The sequence below is a fragment of the Asterias rubens genome, chromosome 4, assembly GCF_902459465.1.
Source record: "Asterias rubens chromosome 4, eAstRub1.3, whole genome shotgun sequence".
Lineage (NCBI taxonomy): Eukaryota > Metazoa > Echinodermata > Asteroidea > Forcipulatida > Asteriidae > Asterias > Asterias rubens.
In genome coordinates this window covers 19,650,422-19,667,199 of record NC_047065.1, presented here as the reverse complement: position 1 = coordinate 19,667,199, position 16,778 = coordinate 19,650,422, and the positions used below count along the sequence as shown (strand labels likewise).

At 36.6% G+C, this 16,778-nt stretch overlaps 1 protein-coding gene across 1 annotated transcript in view; it reads right to left on the bottom strand.

Moving 5' to 3' along the window:
- Positions 1 to 2,251: 2,251 nt before the first annotated feature.
- The window catches only part of LOC117288770 (protein fem-1 homolog C-like), a 32,030-nt gene continuing 17,503 nt past the window's right edge, over positions 2,252 to 16,778 (bottom strand). Inside the window, exons 6-9 of the mRNA XM_033769607.1 lie at positions 9,118 to 9,141; positions 8,314 to 8,540; positions 5,969 to 6,036; positions 2,252 to 4,877 (exon numbers count right to left, since the gene is read on the bottom strand). Of these exons, the coding sequence (XP_033625498.1) occupies positions 4,811 to 4,877; positions 5,969 to 6,036; positions 8,314 to 8,540; positions 9,118 to 9,141 (386 nt within the window). The 3' untranslated portion in view covers positions 2,252 to 4,810. The remainder of the gene's footprint in view (positions 4,878 to 5,968; positions 6,037 to 8,313; positions 8,541 to 9,117; positions 9,142 to 16,778) is intronic.

Sequence of the window (16,778 nt, the reverse complement as noted above, 5' to 3'; positions counted from 1 at the left end):
GTATTGGAAATTCTGTTTCAAGTCAAACAAATTTATATACAAATAGTGGAACAAGTAAATTATGCTGCATTTAATTTTTGTTATCATCTGTACATACTGTAGCTCACAGTTATCAAAATGTAGCCTGGGGAAAAATCCACGAATGTACAACTGCCTTTAGCTATCGGGTAATCTTGGTAGTCTAGTTGGTAAGACACTGCTCTAGAATTGCAAGGGTCGTGGGTTCGAATCCCACCCGAGTAACATGCCTGTGATACTTTTTCACAGGGCTCGGGAAGTACTGAGGACATTTAACAGTGCTAACACACATCGGTGTATGGGTAAAAACCAAAAGTAATATTCTTTATCCCCGATGCAAATTTAACATCTATTATAGATTCACACTTATTTTCTTCTTTTTTACCTGGTGAAAAACAAAGCAGTTAGTTTTCCAGATATATAGGGGGGGGGGCTGGCTCATTTCCCATGCTGAATCTTATTTAAGCACTTGGTCTAAAACCAGGATGGGGAAGACAATTCACTGTCTATCAGGGGATATTTGGAATTTGTGTTTTAAAACATGTTCACTTCCCACGTTAAGCTTGTTACAAGACGTTTCTTGTTTACCTTTCACGCACAGCGCAGTCGACCCGCTCATTGTTAGGCTTGTTACAAGACGTTTCTTGTTTACCTTTCACGCACAGCGCAGTCGACCCGCTCATTGTTAGGCTTGTTACAAGACGTTTCTTGTTTACCTTAATAATAATAATAAGACTTGTAATGCGCACACATCCACCCTGCTGGGTGTTCAAGGCGCAGCGCAGTCAACCCGTTCATTGTTAGGCTTGTTACAAGACGTTTCTTGTTTACCTTGCACCAAGACTACTCCCATGGCAGACAAATTTGTGACTTTACAGTTTTTTTTTCAGAATCTCATCCTGTTCAAGCAGGCGGACCAAACCAAAGCCAGGGCCTAAAACAAAGCAATGGTTTTGAAAATGGCTATATTTATATTTTTCAAAAAGATTTAAAACATGTTTATTTTGATTTTACATAATTCTCAGGATTATGGGTATAATTATTGAAATAAATTTGTAAATTAATTTATTGACTTTAATTATTGTAAATAAAATATTCTATGAATGGAAATGTAAATATTGTAATGGTTTGTATACGGTCATGGTTTTGTTTGTCAGTTCAAACTGCAAGGCCATTGTGTTGGTTTACTTAAAGAAAGTGGACACTATTGGTAATTACTAAAAATAATTATTATCATAAAACCTGACTTGTATTGGTAACAAGTAACGGGGAGAGGTTGATAGTATAAAACATTGTGAGAAACGGCTTCCTCTGAAGTTTTCGGGAAAAAGTAATTCTTCACGAATTTGATTTCTAGAGACCCCAGATTTAGAATTTGAGGTCCCGAAATCAAGCATCTGAAAGCACACAACTTCGCTTGACAAGGGTGTTTTTTCTTTCACTGTTATCTCGCAACTTTGACGACCAATTGAGCTCAAATGTTCACAGGTTAGTTATTGTATGCACTTGTTGAGATACACCAAGTGAGAAGACTGGTCTTTGACAATTACCAATAGTGTCAATGTCTTTAAAGTGTACGGTGGACAGTCAGCTAAGGAAAAAAATACAAGGCTTACCCCTTGTGCTTTATCAATTTTTTGCTAATTTTGGACAAAAGTGGAAGGCTTACCCCTTGTGATTTTATCCAATTTTTTTCTCATTTGTTTTGGACAATAATGCAAGGCCTACCCCTTGTGATTTTATCAAGTTTTGTTCATTTTTGACAAAAATACGCCCCTTGTGATTTTATCAAATTTCATCCCATTTTGGTCAAAAGTGCAAGGCTTTGGCCTGCCCCTTGTGATTTTACCAACATTTATCCCATTTTGGACAAAGTACAAGGCTTACCCCTTGTGATTTTATCAAATGTTCGCTCATTTGGACAAAAGTGCAAGGCTTTGGCCCACCCCTTGTGGTTTTATCAAATTTTAGCCCATTTCTGACAAGAATTTGATAACAAGCCGAGTTAACCCTGTACAAAACTTCATTTTCTATTTTTTTTTATGTAATCCAGTCAAGTTGGCATAGTACTGATGTCATTACTTTACCTAGACACTGCTAAATTATTTTCAATATGTTTTATAATTTTCAAACTAGACCACGTTATGTTTTTTCGAAATAGGTAACCAATATAAAGCAAAATCCCTTGAATCGACTTTATAAACATCACAAAATATTACTCAACAACTCACAGTTAGTTTGTAAAACCACAGGTGGATTTATTTGTAGTGTATGTAGAGATTAAAATGAATACAAGACTGAGTACTTGAAAATAAAAACATTTTTAAATGTTTGCGTTTACCACCAATTCATCTTTGGATATGAGCTTTGTTTTTTACATCAATATTTGAAATGAACCAAGAAACATAAGTACAGGTGCAGGCGGAGAGTAAGTTCAAGTGGGGCACTTTAGTCATCCATTGGTTGATTTTGCCTGGTACCCAGGATGTATTGAATGCATAGGAAACCTGGTAGACCGGCACTAACTGACACTGACATTCTCAAAATAGACACAGGATTTGAATCAACAGATTTCAAGTCACTGGGGGACAGAAAGGCTTGGGGAACCATCGTGATTCGAGGACATCATTCGAATTAAGCAAGCAAGCAAGCAAACAAAGGTACCAGGCAAAAACAATCAATGGTCGACTTGAGTGCATCACTCGAACTTGCTCAATGAGACAAATACTAAACAGCACTTTCTCTCTACAATCGATTCAAAATAATTTCAAATGGTTCGCCTGAAGAAAACTTAAATGCTGAAAATAATAGTTCTGAATGTGGAATATAATTAATTTACACATAAAGAAAAACTTTTTGGAATTTGCTAATAATGTCAGGTGTCAATCATTGTAGATTTGCTTTTATACTTTTAACTTTTAAGTAGAATTAATGGGAAAGAAAAGCACCCTGGTACTGAAACCTTGACTTTACACATTGTGTGACTCCCAAGTGGTATATGTCTTTTATCTGTGACTCTGTCTTATTTCAGCCACCATCTTTGTATTGTTCCCCTCTATGCAAATGTAATTGGTGAATACTGTATGTTGTCATACGAAATGGGGCCCGACTATTTCCTCACAGTCACTAGCCATATCCGATTGGCGTCTGCAGCTTTAAAAAAATAAATAAAGCTTCACCTAATCAAAGTCACTATGTTCCTGAGGTAAAGTAATTTGATGCTACATCTAAACCATGTAAACCCAATAAATAAATGCTGCTTGACATCATTCTACTTCCTGCCATGACTCTCTCTAGTTGGTTATCAAATTTAATTAAAAATATAATAATATGTATACAAAAGAAATTAAGTAAGAAATGAAGTACTGAATGCAATAAAACATCTTAGTGTGTCATCGTTCATTTGAATACAATCCAAGATGAGCCTCAGGAATTCCTCCACCACAATAACAAAATTGTCAAATTTGATCATATTGAATACATGAAAGACTGGAAGTAAAAAAACACAAAATCCCAAAATCGCAAAAAAAAAATGCTCAATATATACAATGAATTTCAATAAATACACAGTACAGCTGCAAAGATTAAAAGCTTCAGCAAAGCTATATCGTTTGGCTCTGAATAAGTGCGTGGCGCCAAACATTTTACTAAGCTGTAAAAAAAAAATCGTGCAATATAGTTTTTAAACGAGTGCAACTTAAGTATGTATATCATGCATTAGGAATTGTCATCATCAATATAAATGTGGGAATCTTTAAATTTACGAAATAATGTGTGAGCTGCTCTACTTTCCCCTGAGCTCTTTCCTCAGAACCAAATTTGACAAATCAATCAAAAATTTAAACACAATTTGATAATATGTAACAATCATCATGTTTAAATAATGGAAGCTATGCATTGTGGAAGTACTGAGAAAATTAAGTTTTGCAGTGACAACGTGTAATAAAGTCTTTTGAGTTGTGGTGGCTCTGATAAAAGCTGGTTGTCTGCTCAGCGTTTCGATCAGTCTCTGACCACCAAAGTGTATTGATCAATGTTTCGATCATGAAAAGCAAGTTTTCAGTCTCGGTGGATGATTGTAATGGTTGACTTTTGAAGATGGGCGGTGGCGGCAGAATGTTTAAGTACCAGTAAAACAAATTTCTGAAAACAATTGCCAAAAAGCTCTCTCATGCAATTTAACATAAAACTGGAATACAATGTTTGGTTACAAATAATGCAAAACATAAAACATGATTTAAAAAAAATAAATAAAAAATAAATAAAAGCCTCAAAAGTGAAGCAATTACAAATCAAAAGCTTGAGTCAATGCAGCCAGAGTAAGAATTAACTTTGTTCATTAAAAATACCCTAAACTGATGTGATACCTGTTTTCATCTTTGTATTATTGTTTAAATTTACATACAGAGTGTTGACCTGAGAACAAAAGAGGTCCACATAATAAATGCACTCAAACTACTATGTGCACATCCATACTCAAGTTTTTGTGTACTGTGCTGAAGACTGATTTTCCTCAACTGGAATTCTACTTTACTGTTCACACCTAATAATTATGAGCTAGTGCCCCAGAACCAGCCTGGAGACAAGTCTAAGCAGTCACAAAGGTTTCCTTTCCCTAACTAATTAAAATCTGCCTGCTGATGATAATTGTCTTTAAATGAGGAGCAGGGCATCAACATGTAGTCTTGTCTCAAGAAGAAAACTTCTCCTGCTGCTACATTGTCATGGTAATGCTCAACCCAATCAGTACATAAGTTACTTGAAGAGGAGACTAGATAGATGTTGGTTGTCTCTACACATAGGCAGCTTCTGATGACTCCATGATGTTGGGATCAGACTCACTTTTTCTGAGCTCACTTCTGTTCAAGTTCAAAAATTCACACAAGCAATTATTATTTGGTAAGCAAATGTTAGTTGATACAATATACAGACATGCAACTTTCTAAACGCAAAAAAAAAAAAAAAATGGTCGATCACACTTGTAAAGTGTTTTTCAGTTTTCTATGGCACTGTTTTGAAAAGAAAATGAGAAAATCAGCTTATCAGCTGAAAGGTTGCATGCCTGTATATAACACCCACTTCAATCCTTTGATTGCAGAATTGTAGGTCATACAACATTTATTATTCACACCACTACGTTTCCTAAACCATCCTGTTGCAGTGGAAGATTGCCAAAAATATTAAAGTGCATTGAATTGTTGTTTCTCCGCAGCAATTAAGCTAACACAAACTCCACCAAGTAGTACAAACACGTGAAAAACAAAACAAAACAGTGTTACAATACGAACTTTGAAGTCAAGACAAAGACCGAGACCTGCCAAGGTTTGGGAAGTAGCTCAAGACAATTAGTTTGCAATCAAGATTGAGACCTATATATATCTAACAGTGAGAACCAGAACATAAAGGCTCTAGATAAAGGACCACATTTTAGGACCATCTGTTTTGAAAGAATTTTACCATAATAATCAAAATTTTCAGGGGTGGCAGAGGTCTTTAAGAAAATTTAAGAACTTGAGCAGTCAGAGAAGGAAAATGAAACTGAGACCTCCATATCCAAGATGGAGACCATAATGCCAACAATGAATGAGACAGGGACCAAGACCAGTATGGAAATCTAGAAGTTTTAACTTTACGTGCGAATAAACTCCAGTGCATACATCACCCACAAGAAAACAACCCAAAACTCTGTGCTGCAAGAAACCACAAACCCTATGTTACTTCGTATAAATCGATTCACCTTGCAATAAGGGATGGTACAAAGGTTTTGATGTTGTAAGCATCTTGTTTTCAAGAAAACATGTCGGATAAGTGGTATTTTTTTAAAGAGATATTTATCTAAGAGCTCCAATGATAACAGATGTTTGTATTTTTCCTCATGGCTATGCAAGGGGTATATGCAGTATTTTAGAAAGCTACCAATTTTGTACCATCCCTTTGAAAGTTGACATACCTTCCAAAAGGAGCAGTTATTTCAGAGCGTGTTCTAGATTTAGGTAATGCAGCTGGGGGCGGCATCAGCTACAACGGGAAACGGAAGAAGTAAAGTTGTGCAATGTTAAGACTTACCAAGTATCCTTCAGGCTTATGGTGTAGACTTGTGGACAAGTCGTTAAGTTTCTGTCGCGGTGATAGCATTCCAACCCTTTCTGCGATTCCCGCGACACTGGCGATGTTCTCACAAGACTGCTGGCTGCCTGCGAGATTACTGGGCCCAATTTCATAGAGCTGCTAAGCACAAGAATGAGCTTAGCATGAAATTTGTGCCGTGATAAAAACAGGATTACCAACCAAATTTCCATGTGATTTTAAGGATAAGCAAACAACAACTGAATACCTGTAACAAGCAATATGCAACAAATTTGGTTGGTAATCCTGTTTTTATCAAGGAAGAAATTTCATGCTAAGCAAATTTTTGTGCTAAGCAGCGCTATGAAATTGGGTCCAGCTCTTGTGCTGTGCAGTCTCATTTAACTTTTGGCTTGCACAAGTTGTTAATAGGCGAGTAGTCGGCAGCCAGCAGCTTGTGTAAGAGCAATGATCTCGCGATGGCAGTATTCAGTCGCTGAAAACTGAATCATTATGCCACCGCCACAACTTGACGATCACCACGACAGACATTAACGACTTGTCCACAAGTCTAGGGTTATGAAATTGCAATTCTACTTACATGGTTAGTAACAAGGTTAGCATCATTCTTTGCAAACCCAGTACAATAAATGAAATCAAAATATAGAGTCCTAAGCTTTTGAACAACTTGCACAGCTGATAAAGAGACGTTGTAATGTATATACAGGGGTGGATTTCACAAAGAGTTAGGACTAGTCTTATCTCGAGTTAGGACCAGTTACTCGTCCTAACTTAGGACTATCCACGCAATTTGTGTATCTCCTAGGGGACTAGTCCTAACTCTTTGTGAAATCGCCCCCGGGCCCGATTTCATAAAGCTGTTAAAAGCAGAAAATACTGCTTGACAAAATTCTTTGCTCGAGCATAAATTGAGTAGGGCACCAGTCACAACAATGTAAACTTAATGTTATTTTGACTGGTAACCCATTTCTGTTAAGCAACACTTTTCTTTGCTTCAAGCAAGTTTTTGTGCTTACACTGTTACAGGCTTTATGAAACTAGGCCCAGTCTGTATATTCCGATATAGCGATGGTGTTTGACAAATTTAACCATTCCTGAAAAAAATGACTTCTGGACCTCCTCTTAAGGCCAAGTCACAAAGGCCCCATAACAAGAACGAAAACGATAAAGATAAAAACGCTCGCCCTTGATTGGTTGAAAGAGCGTGGGCGTTTTCTGCGCAGAGCATTTTATTCATCGAGGGCGTGCATTTTTATCGTTATGGTTTTCGTTCTCGTTACTGAGGCCTGTGTGACTTGGCCTTCAGGTCTGGAACCTCCAAAACATGATAATTCAGGAGGTTGACAGACAAAATGGACTTATTCTTTCGCCCGTTGGCATGTTTGGTGACTGCTTTACTATTTTCAAGAAAGTGTTATAGGCCCCATCCAGGACATTTTGGGAGAAATCCTTAAATCAGTAAAATTCCTGAGAAATTAAATGGCAGCGATAATTCAAAATTAAAGTGAAGGAAAGTGAGCATTCCCTGTTAAAATACCAATTGCAACCATCTCCCCCGCCCATTTTATGATAGATGCACACAAAATCGACCCAACATTGCAACATCAGCCCCACACCAACTACATGTAATAATATAACATTCGAGTTGAAACCAACGATTCTTTTCAGAACCACCCCACTCATTAGAGATAGTCATTACATGGTGTTTACCGCAAACCTTTCTATATTATAATATAACATTGAGTAATAAACAGGAAAACTGACTGGGGAAAATTTAGAGTTAAAGACGAGTCTTCTCAACCCGTCCCAACTTTGGAGAACAATAGAGTCCAGGTTTGGTTGGGAAAAGTCCACGGTTGGAAAAAGTGTACAAAACTAATGGGAGCTTCTGCAAAAAAGTGAGAGTATAAACAATAGGAGGGTCCATGGTTGCAGGCGTATACAAACTTATACACACAGTGTGTGTGATTTCATATTCACTACCTTATGGGGACCTTGAAGAAAACAGAAAAGGAAACACAAAGGGTCTTCATGGGGGAATTGTTAAGACTAAAGGTGCTCCACACGGAATTTTGTGTACAAAGTCTCTATGGGAGGTGCTTAACTAGTGCAAAAGAAAGAACAAAAGATGTCTCCACAGGGGGAAAAAAAAAAATTGAATGTGCGTGTGCCTGTATGTGTGGGGCTGAAGGAGGGGTGTCAACTTACATATTCAAAGCCGCTAAACATGTTCTTTGGTTTAGACTTTGGAGACAGTGGAGCTCGTTTGTTATCATCAGAGTGATCCAGATTATCTGCTGATCCCCAAATCCGGAATGAGTTTCGGATTTCGCGGAAGGAGCCGCCCAATAAGGAGCTCATGATAGAATGATGCTGTCGCTTCCCGGGAGGGGAGTTCTCGGCCAGCGCCATCAGTCGGATGCGAGGAGGTGACGCTACGAGAAATAATATACATCAATCCATTACAATAACACATTAATAACAGGTATCAGAAAAAGGTTTCTGCGACTTGACTGGTTAAAGGCACTGGCAACTTTGGTAATTGTCAAAGACCAGTCTTCTCACTTGGTGTATCCCAACATACATGTATGCATAAAATATCAAATCTGTGAACATTTGGACCAAATTGGTCGTGGTCATCAAGGTTGTAAGAGAATACTGACAGAAAACACACATTTGTGTGCTTTCAGGTGCCTATGTAAAAGCCTTCAGGCCTGAAGTCTTTTGATATTTTTTTTGAGTGAGAGGAGTCTTTTAATATGTGAGTGAAAAATTACCTTTTTCTTAAAAACTACGTTACTTCAGCCCTCTAAAGAACAGGGATAACAGCGCCTCAATCTACTTCTAGGATAAGTGTACAATAGAGGAACCAATGAGCCATGTACAGTGTGTGAACTTGAAACAACCTTGTGCACTTTACCTGGTCCCGATGTTCAAATGTTAGACTTGCACTGAGTCTATTAGACCACATACATGTTCTATTAATTTGAAGTTAACAAAAATTGTACTCACTCACTGTTTTTCCAGTCATCATTTCTGTAAAAAAAAAAAAATTAAAAAGTATAAATACACTTAAGGGTAAATAATGGTACAAAATGCAGCACTTAGCAGGACAGCACTAGTGGCTTGGAAATTGAAAACTGAAAATACAAGGAGAAAAAGAGAACAGGAGAAGAAACAACATACTTGTGGTTTCTTTTTTGCTCTAAATTTGTCCGAAAGTATACAAAGACATAATCTGAAGAGTTCTTTTAGCAAAGTCAGGCACTAAGCAGAAACTAAATCTTTGTGCTTGGTGTGGATACCGTTCTGCAATGCACATACTCTGCATAAATCTGCATTTCTGCATAAAACTAGAACAACAGAAGAATGATAGTCAATTTGGAAGAAGTGAGACAAGAAATGCTGCATTCACAAGAGTTTTGAAGTGCTAGAGAAATTATGCTTGCATTTCAGTGATAAAGTGTGTACCAACACACCACAACAAGTGTATTGGCCTGTTTTTGTGACATGGTGAACACCATATTGGATCGCAGTGTTTGGTTTGGGTTGACGAAATGATGACCCGAGCCAAACTGCAACTTTAATGTGTTCAATCCCAAATATCTTAATCCATTCACTTCATTCCATTGTGAAATGTGAGCATGAACTCTTGTGATGACATCTTCAGGTGGATGAGGTCTATTGATTTACAGTGGACACTATTGGTAATTGTCAAAGACCAGTCTTCTCACTTGGTGTATCTCAACATATACATAAAATAACAAACCTGTGAAAAGTTGAGCTCAATCGGTCGAAGTCGAAGTTGAGAGATAATGAAAGAAAAAACACCCTTGTCACACGAAGTTGTGTGCTTTCAGATACTTGATATCGAGACCTCAAATTCTAAACTTGAGGTCTTGAAATCAAATTCGTGGAAAATTACTTCTTTCTCGAAAACTACGTCACTTCAGAGGGAGCCGTTTCTCACAATGTTTTTTACCATCAACCTCTCCCCATTACTCGTTACCATGTAAGGTTTTATGCTAATAATTATTTTGAATAATTACCAATAGTGTCCACTGGTTTAAATGTCAATTAACATCATATTTACACACCACACATTTCTAAATTTTGGCTGATTTATAGGCAGATCATTATACCTACAAATAATATAATAGATGCTAAATTTGCATCCTCGATGCAAATTTATTTCTATAATACCGTTGCGGTACCTGCTGCCCAAACATAGACTTCAAACTGGCTCTAGCTACCAGGCAATCACGGTGGTCTAGTTGGTAAGACACTGCTCTAGAATTGCAAAGGTCGTGGGTTCAGATTCCACCCGAGTAATATGGCTGTGATATGTTTTTCACATGACTCAGGAAAGTGTATACTCGAGTATACAGTGCAAACACACATCGGTTTATGGGTTGAAAAAAAAAATAAAAAATTAATACTTAACTAAAAATAATAGTTGAATTATCTTCTTAGTAATAGTTAAAAACACCTATGTAATTTGATGATTTTTAAAAACTTTATGTAGATGATGTGATGACTACATCATTCCACCCGCTATTGGTTAATATATTCATACAAAAACATGGAAAACAACGAAAATAAAACAAAAATGCAAACTAAACGGGAAAACAATCAGATAGTTCAATCTCTAAGCAATATAACAATTCGCACCCTTCCCCTACAATGTTCATTTGTTTTTATCAAATCATAAATTAAATCCAGGATGTCTGCAAGAGGAATACTCATTGCTTTTCACATAAATTTGTGCAAATTTCTTCCCAGTCACGTGACATAAATCCTGGAGAAAACAAGTGGAAGGGCTGTTTATCTAATGAGTGCTCATGAATAAGATTTTGCAAGCTCTTCTTTGATTGAAATGGTATGAAAGATGAAATGGTATGAAACAAAATGAATCTTAGAAAAGATTCAGTCATTATTAAGATGTATGGTTGATGGAAGATGTTTTGTGTGATGAGTTAAAGCGCTGCATCCCAAGGAACACGTTACCTTGGATCGGTCGAGTTGGTCTTTGAAAAGCATTTATTATTGTAATTTATAGATTCAATTCAATGAACGTTTATTCCATACTCTTGTTGAAAAAAAAAAAAAAACAGTTCATAGAAATTTAACAAATTTAAGTGCATTAAATTATACAAAAAAAGCTTTTGGTTGAAAAGATCTTTTAAAAATGATCCACACAATATGCCTCGAAATTGCGTGGTTTTCCTTTTCCTCGTCGACTAAATGGCTGACCATGTTAGTTAGCAAAACACAGGAAACCACGCAATTTCGAGGCAAATTTGTGTAGATCATTGTATTCTACGTATTTTTAAAACATCTTTCCAACCATATGCATTTTACAAACGCTTTTTATATACCAACTTGTCCGATCCAAGGCAACATCTTCCTTTAAAGTGACAAGCATAACATTTGACCTTTCTCAATCAAGCATGATATTTGACCTTTGACCTGTCTCAATCAAGCATGATGTTTGACCTTTGACCTGTCTCAATCGAGCATGATTTGACCTTTGAACAAACATAGTAAAGTTTCACTGGAAACAAACATTTACAAATCACCCATATTTACTCAAAATCTAAGTGCAGCTTCTCCAGCAGTTGCACATGAAGTTGTGTCTCGCAGCTTACTTTTAAGTTGCAAACTATACATCTGTGATTATAAATCAACTCTGTGCTGTGGGTTATACACCTGAAAGTTGCATTCTTTTTACATAACTTGTTTGTATAGACTAACTACATCAGATGTGGCTATACTTACCTCAATACAAATGTTAAATAGGTATAATACAAATCATCTACACCTAAACGTTCACGATGACCAGTTGTTCCAGGATGGGTCCAAGGTGATACCCACAGAAACATCCTCTGACAACCAGATACTAAGCGTGTAGGTGTACATCATAAAAGCACACCCGAACTACCCACTTCACCCAGTTAAACCCTGTTCGACAGTGCTATGTTATGGCCATTCCGTTCCTAACGGGGTTTTCAAACCCATAGTTTTATCCACATAGTTTTTTTCAAGTGTGGAAGAATAAGGTTTTCCTTAAGTGCAGAGAACAAGTGAATGTCCACAGCAGAGTGATTGCAACACAAAACTGTGTGGATGTGAATAAAACAACTCCCTGAACTAAACACTCACACCCAGCTTAAAGGGAAGGTACACTATTGGTAATTGTCAAAGACCAGTGTTCTCACTTGGTGTATCTCAACATTATGCATAAAATAACAAACCTGTGAAAATTTGAGCTCCATTGGTCATCGGAGTTCCGAGAAAATGATGAAAGAAAAAAAACCCTTGTTGGACAAATTTGTGTGCTTTCAGATAGGAATAAAAGACTTCTAGCTAGAAGTCTTTTATTGCTTTAGTGAGAAATTACCTCTATTTGTGGGAGCAGTTTCTCACAATGTTGTATACTATCAACAGCTCTCCAATGCTCGTTACCGAGTCAGTTTTTAAGTTAGTTTTTGTTTTGAGTAATTACCAAACATGTATCTTCCCTTTAAACCCATCTGTTTGTGGGTGCTTGGATGGGAAACCACCTTCGAACACACTCTAGCTTATTCTATCTCAAATCATCTCTACCTAACACTAGCTCAACTATGCATCTCACTGTGTTCAGCCATGGAGGTAGAATCTATTTCTACCTCCATGGTTCAGCCATGGGGGGAAATTAGACCTCCATGGAAATTCAGCCAAACATAGTTTGGCCAAAGAAGGCTACTGGCCACTGGATCCACCCAAGGCAAGATAACTTTTCTAGTAATGTTATCAAAATAAATTCCAACCAAAACAAAAATAGCAGAATGACCATTTGGATAACCAGTGCTTTTATGCATGTGCACATACTTGATACCAGCCACTCTAGTTACCCATTAATCTTCGCTTGACAGTCAAACCCCCCTCATTATACATTAAACATTATCATGCCGGACATTACATAACATGAATCAGACACATAATCATGGTGAAAGCATGGTATTAGTAAAGCATGTATTCATGACACAGTTGTGGATTATATGGATGGTGAGCATGGTTTAGCAGTGATGGAATAAAGTTATAACATTAAGCATGCTGGTGAAATAACGATAAATGTTCAGAAACAACCGACAATTAATTCAAAGATAAAAATGTTGTCATCCATTCACGGGACACTCAGTTGCCTAGTGGTTAAGAAATCTGCTCCAGAACCGAGGGGCTGTGGGTTCGAATCCCACCCACATGCCTTCCCTATGCATTTTGGTTGCACAATGATACAGGACAAAGCACACTAGGGTTGAACCAGAAAGAGTTGCTACTACTCATTCGCAGCAACAATAGAGGTTATCATTTCATCTTTGATATTTTTGCCAACTGAAACTGAACATTATGTCACACATTAAAGAAGGGCTCCAAGTTTAAGTTCAGTTTTATGATCCCACTCATTTTCAAATAGATAGAGTTCTTGTAAAAGACTGGAAAAAAGTATCTAACCTTGCAATAAAACGATGAAAGTTTGGTGAATTTTTGTTTGTTGATGACATCACTTTTTAAATATTAGGGTCCGTTTTTTCCCCAAGAATTTTTAGTTCATTCTAAAATGGCATTGAGTTTTACATGTTGACTGGCACAACTGCCTCTTTGGAATGTATTGACCAATGTGTTTTCCCTGTCCCGACGACGTCACATTTCAAATGTTGATATAAAAGAGTATCAAATAAAATGGCATTTCACACCACTTATGATGAAGATAGCGCCTAGTGACTTGCCCACACTTTCATCAAGACTATTTTTTTTTCTTTTCTGAAAATGAGTTCATCACAAAACTGAATGTTGAACTTTGAGTCCCTCTTTAAGGAAGCATGGAAAAGGAACACTTCTTACCTTATTAATCTGACGGATCGCTGAGAGTTTTTGTTTTAACAATTTGTCTTCAAGAGATACACTGGATTATATATACATTTTCTTAAAGAGTCTAGTTTAAGAACACTCTAGAATATATGGGAAAATGATGGGTTAAAAAATAGCTTTAGAACCAATTAGTTATAATGTGACGGAAGTAAGAGTTTAGCATTATTAGTAATGTAACCAGCCTATAGTAACTTAACCAGCCCTTAGTAACTTAACCAGCCCTTAGTAATGTAACCAGCCCTTAGTTATGTAACCTGAGCCCTTAGTAATGCAACCAGCCCTTAGTAATGTAACCAGCCCTTAGTAATGCAACCAGCCCTTAGTAATGTAACCTGAGCCCTTAGTAATGTAACCAGCCCTTAGTAATGTAACCTGAGCCCTTAGTAACTTAACCAGCCCTTAGTAATGCAACCAGCCCTTAGTAATGTAACCAGCCCTTAGTAATGTAACCAGCCCTTAGTAATGCAACCAGCCCTTAGTTGCTAGTTATTCCACTCATAAACTGACCAGGGTTTGCCAGGTTTTCGGTGACTAGTCAGTAGGCCCAGTTAGACTCCATCAGCTGTTTCACCTGTCCATATTTCCTAGTAGGGGAACCTTCTCAGCCCTGACCTAATCAGCCAGACCTATTTGATTAAATTTTGACTGGTTCTGGTGTTTTAACTGGCATTTGGCCAGCGGACCATTGTTAAAGGTGAATGCTGCTAAGGAATTGGACACTTTTAACAGCTCATGGATTCATGCTAAAACCACCCCATTTTGCCATGGTTTTTAAACAAGAGTAGCCTAAATGGGTAGTAATTAGTTTGTCATACATTGCAGTCAGCTAAAAAAACACATGTTCATAAAATACTTTCATTAGGAAATCTCAGTGAACAATTTTCTCTTAAAACCAAGTTCGCACTGACAAACACATTGTATTTATCTCCCCAACCCCATTCCACAGTTACATGGCATGACAGTGGCACTACAAGTTAGATAGACGCAATTAGATAGACGCAATTTGATAGAAGTGGTTGAACAGACAATTTTGCAAAACAAAATTAGCAGGACACCTGCTAATGATGGTACATGTGATATGGTTCTTTGGTTGGTAAGTTTTGGTAAGTTAGTAATTCAATTATGACATACAAAAAATCAAAAAAAATCAAGAAAATATTTTTTTTAAATAATGTTTTTTTTTTCCTTTTTTTTTTCCAGACAAATGCTTTTTGCATGAATAACCAACATGTCTTCTTCTGAGAAATGGAATCTCTTAGCATTGTTAGTATCACCTTTGCATCTTGAATAATTTTCTCTAAGCAAAAACTGCTTCTGCGAATTTTCTTCAAAGGGCGCACTTAGGCCCCCTCATTGCTAGTAAGTGTAATATCTAAAAATCATGGTACTCAAAAACGAAAATGTAATCATCCAATTGAAGAAAGAATACTACTTACGGATGCATTTCTGTATATTTTTATTTATAATTTGGCATATTAATTCACTACTCACCACTTATATCGGAAATATTTTCAAATGAATCAAACTGTTTCTTTTTTTCTCACTATAATAAAATATAATTTTTTTTAAAACTTTATATCTAATCTCTGTTTTATAATCTCTGTTCTATAAATGTAGATTTAAACAATTTGTATGAGTTGTCTTGCAATTGATATGGTTTGATTCATAAATCTTTTGAGGTAAATTTTGTTAATAGGTGTGGTAAAAAAAAACTAATTTTAAAAATTACTTTATGATTTAATATTGCATTTTAGCACTGGTTGTTTTACTTTAAATTATCAAGAACAGTAGCTACAATAGTAAAAAAAAAAAAATACATACTAAAAATGAGGATATTTAACCCACTATGCTACCTGGAATAGACAAAAACAAATATGTGGCTAAAAACAAATGTGTAAATTCCACTACTAACTTAACGCACAACAAAAGACAAATAAATTATATATTTCGGTGAATTTTGATGAAAAAATTCATAAATTACAAGGCACATTTAAAATTTTGGTCTCCATTAAACACACACATCAAGCATGACTTTTTGCTTCAAAAAAAAAAAAAGAAATAATAATAATAATAAATAAAAGTCAAACTAGAATCTACCTTAAACTACACACAGTTTTGGTATATTAAGTCAAACTTGTTGGCAAGCTCAGAACGTTTTTCTTTAAAACATTCAAGGTTTCTTCCTCCCCTCCCCAAAGTTCTCATCATTACTTTGTTAGATCGTAAATTGCTTTACTTATGCCCTCAAGGGTATTTCAAGCCTCCCCCAACCCCCACAAACCCGACCCCCAAAAATCACACTTTATTTATGTTATCACGACTAGGCTGTTTATAAATGCTCAGATATATTATTCTAAAACTTCTAAAAGGATCTTAACTTGGCACTTTGAAATGCCTATAAGGCAAATCACGTATCGCAAACAAATCATGCTTAGCTTAATTTGCAGATCTTGTGCAGATTATATGATTTCAGGCATTTGTTCACGCCGCCAATCCACTGGCGTGCTTTAAAGATGCTGATGAGGGAGAATCGACCAATCAGACATCAGGACAGGCATCCAATCAGCATCCTGCAAGAAGTGGGAGCAGGATCGAGTTTTCATCATCATCATCATCATGATCCAAGATGCAGCCTAGCTAGTTAACAATCTCATTAGATGCTAAGCAAACTGCTAAGCAAACTGGGGGGTATAGCGTGCAAGAAGGGGCTGTGCACACTATCATAAACATAGTCATGCAACAATTCATACATTGTCAAGGTC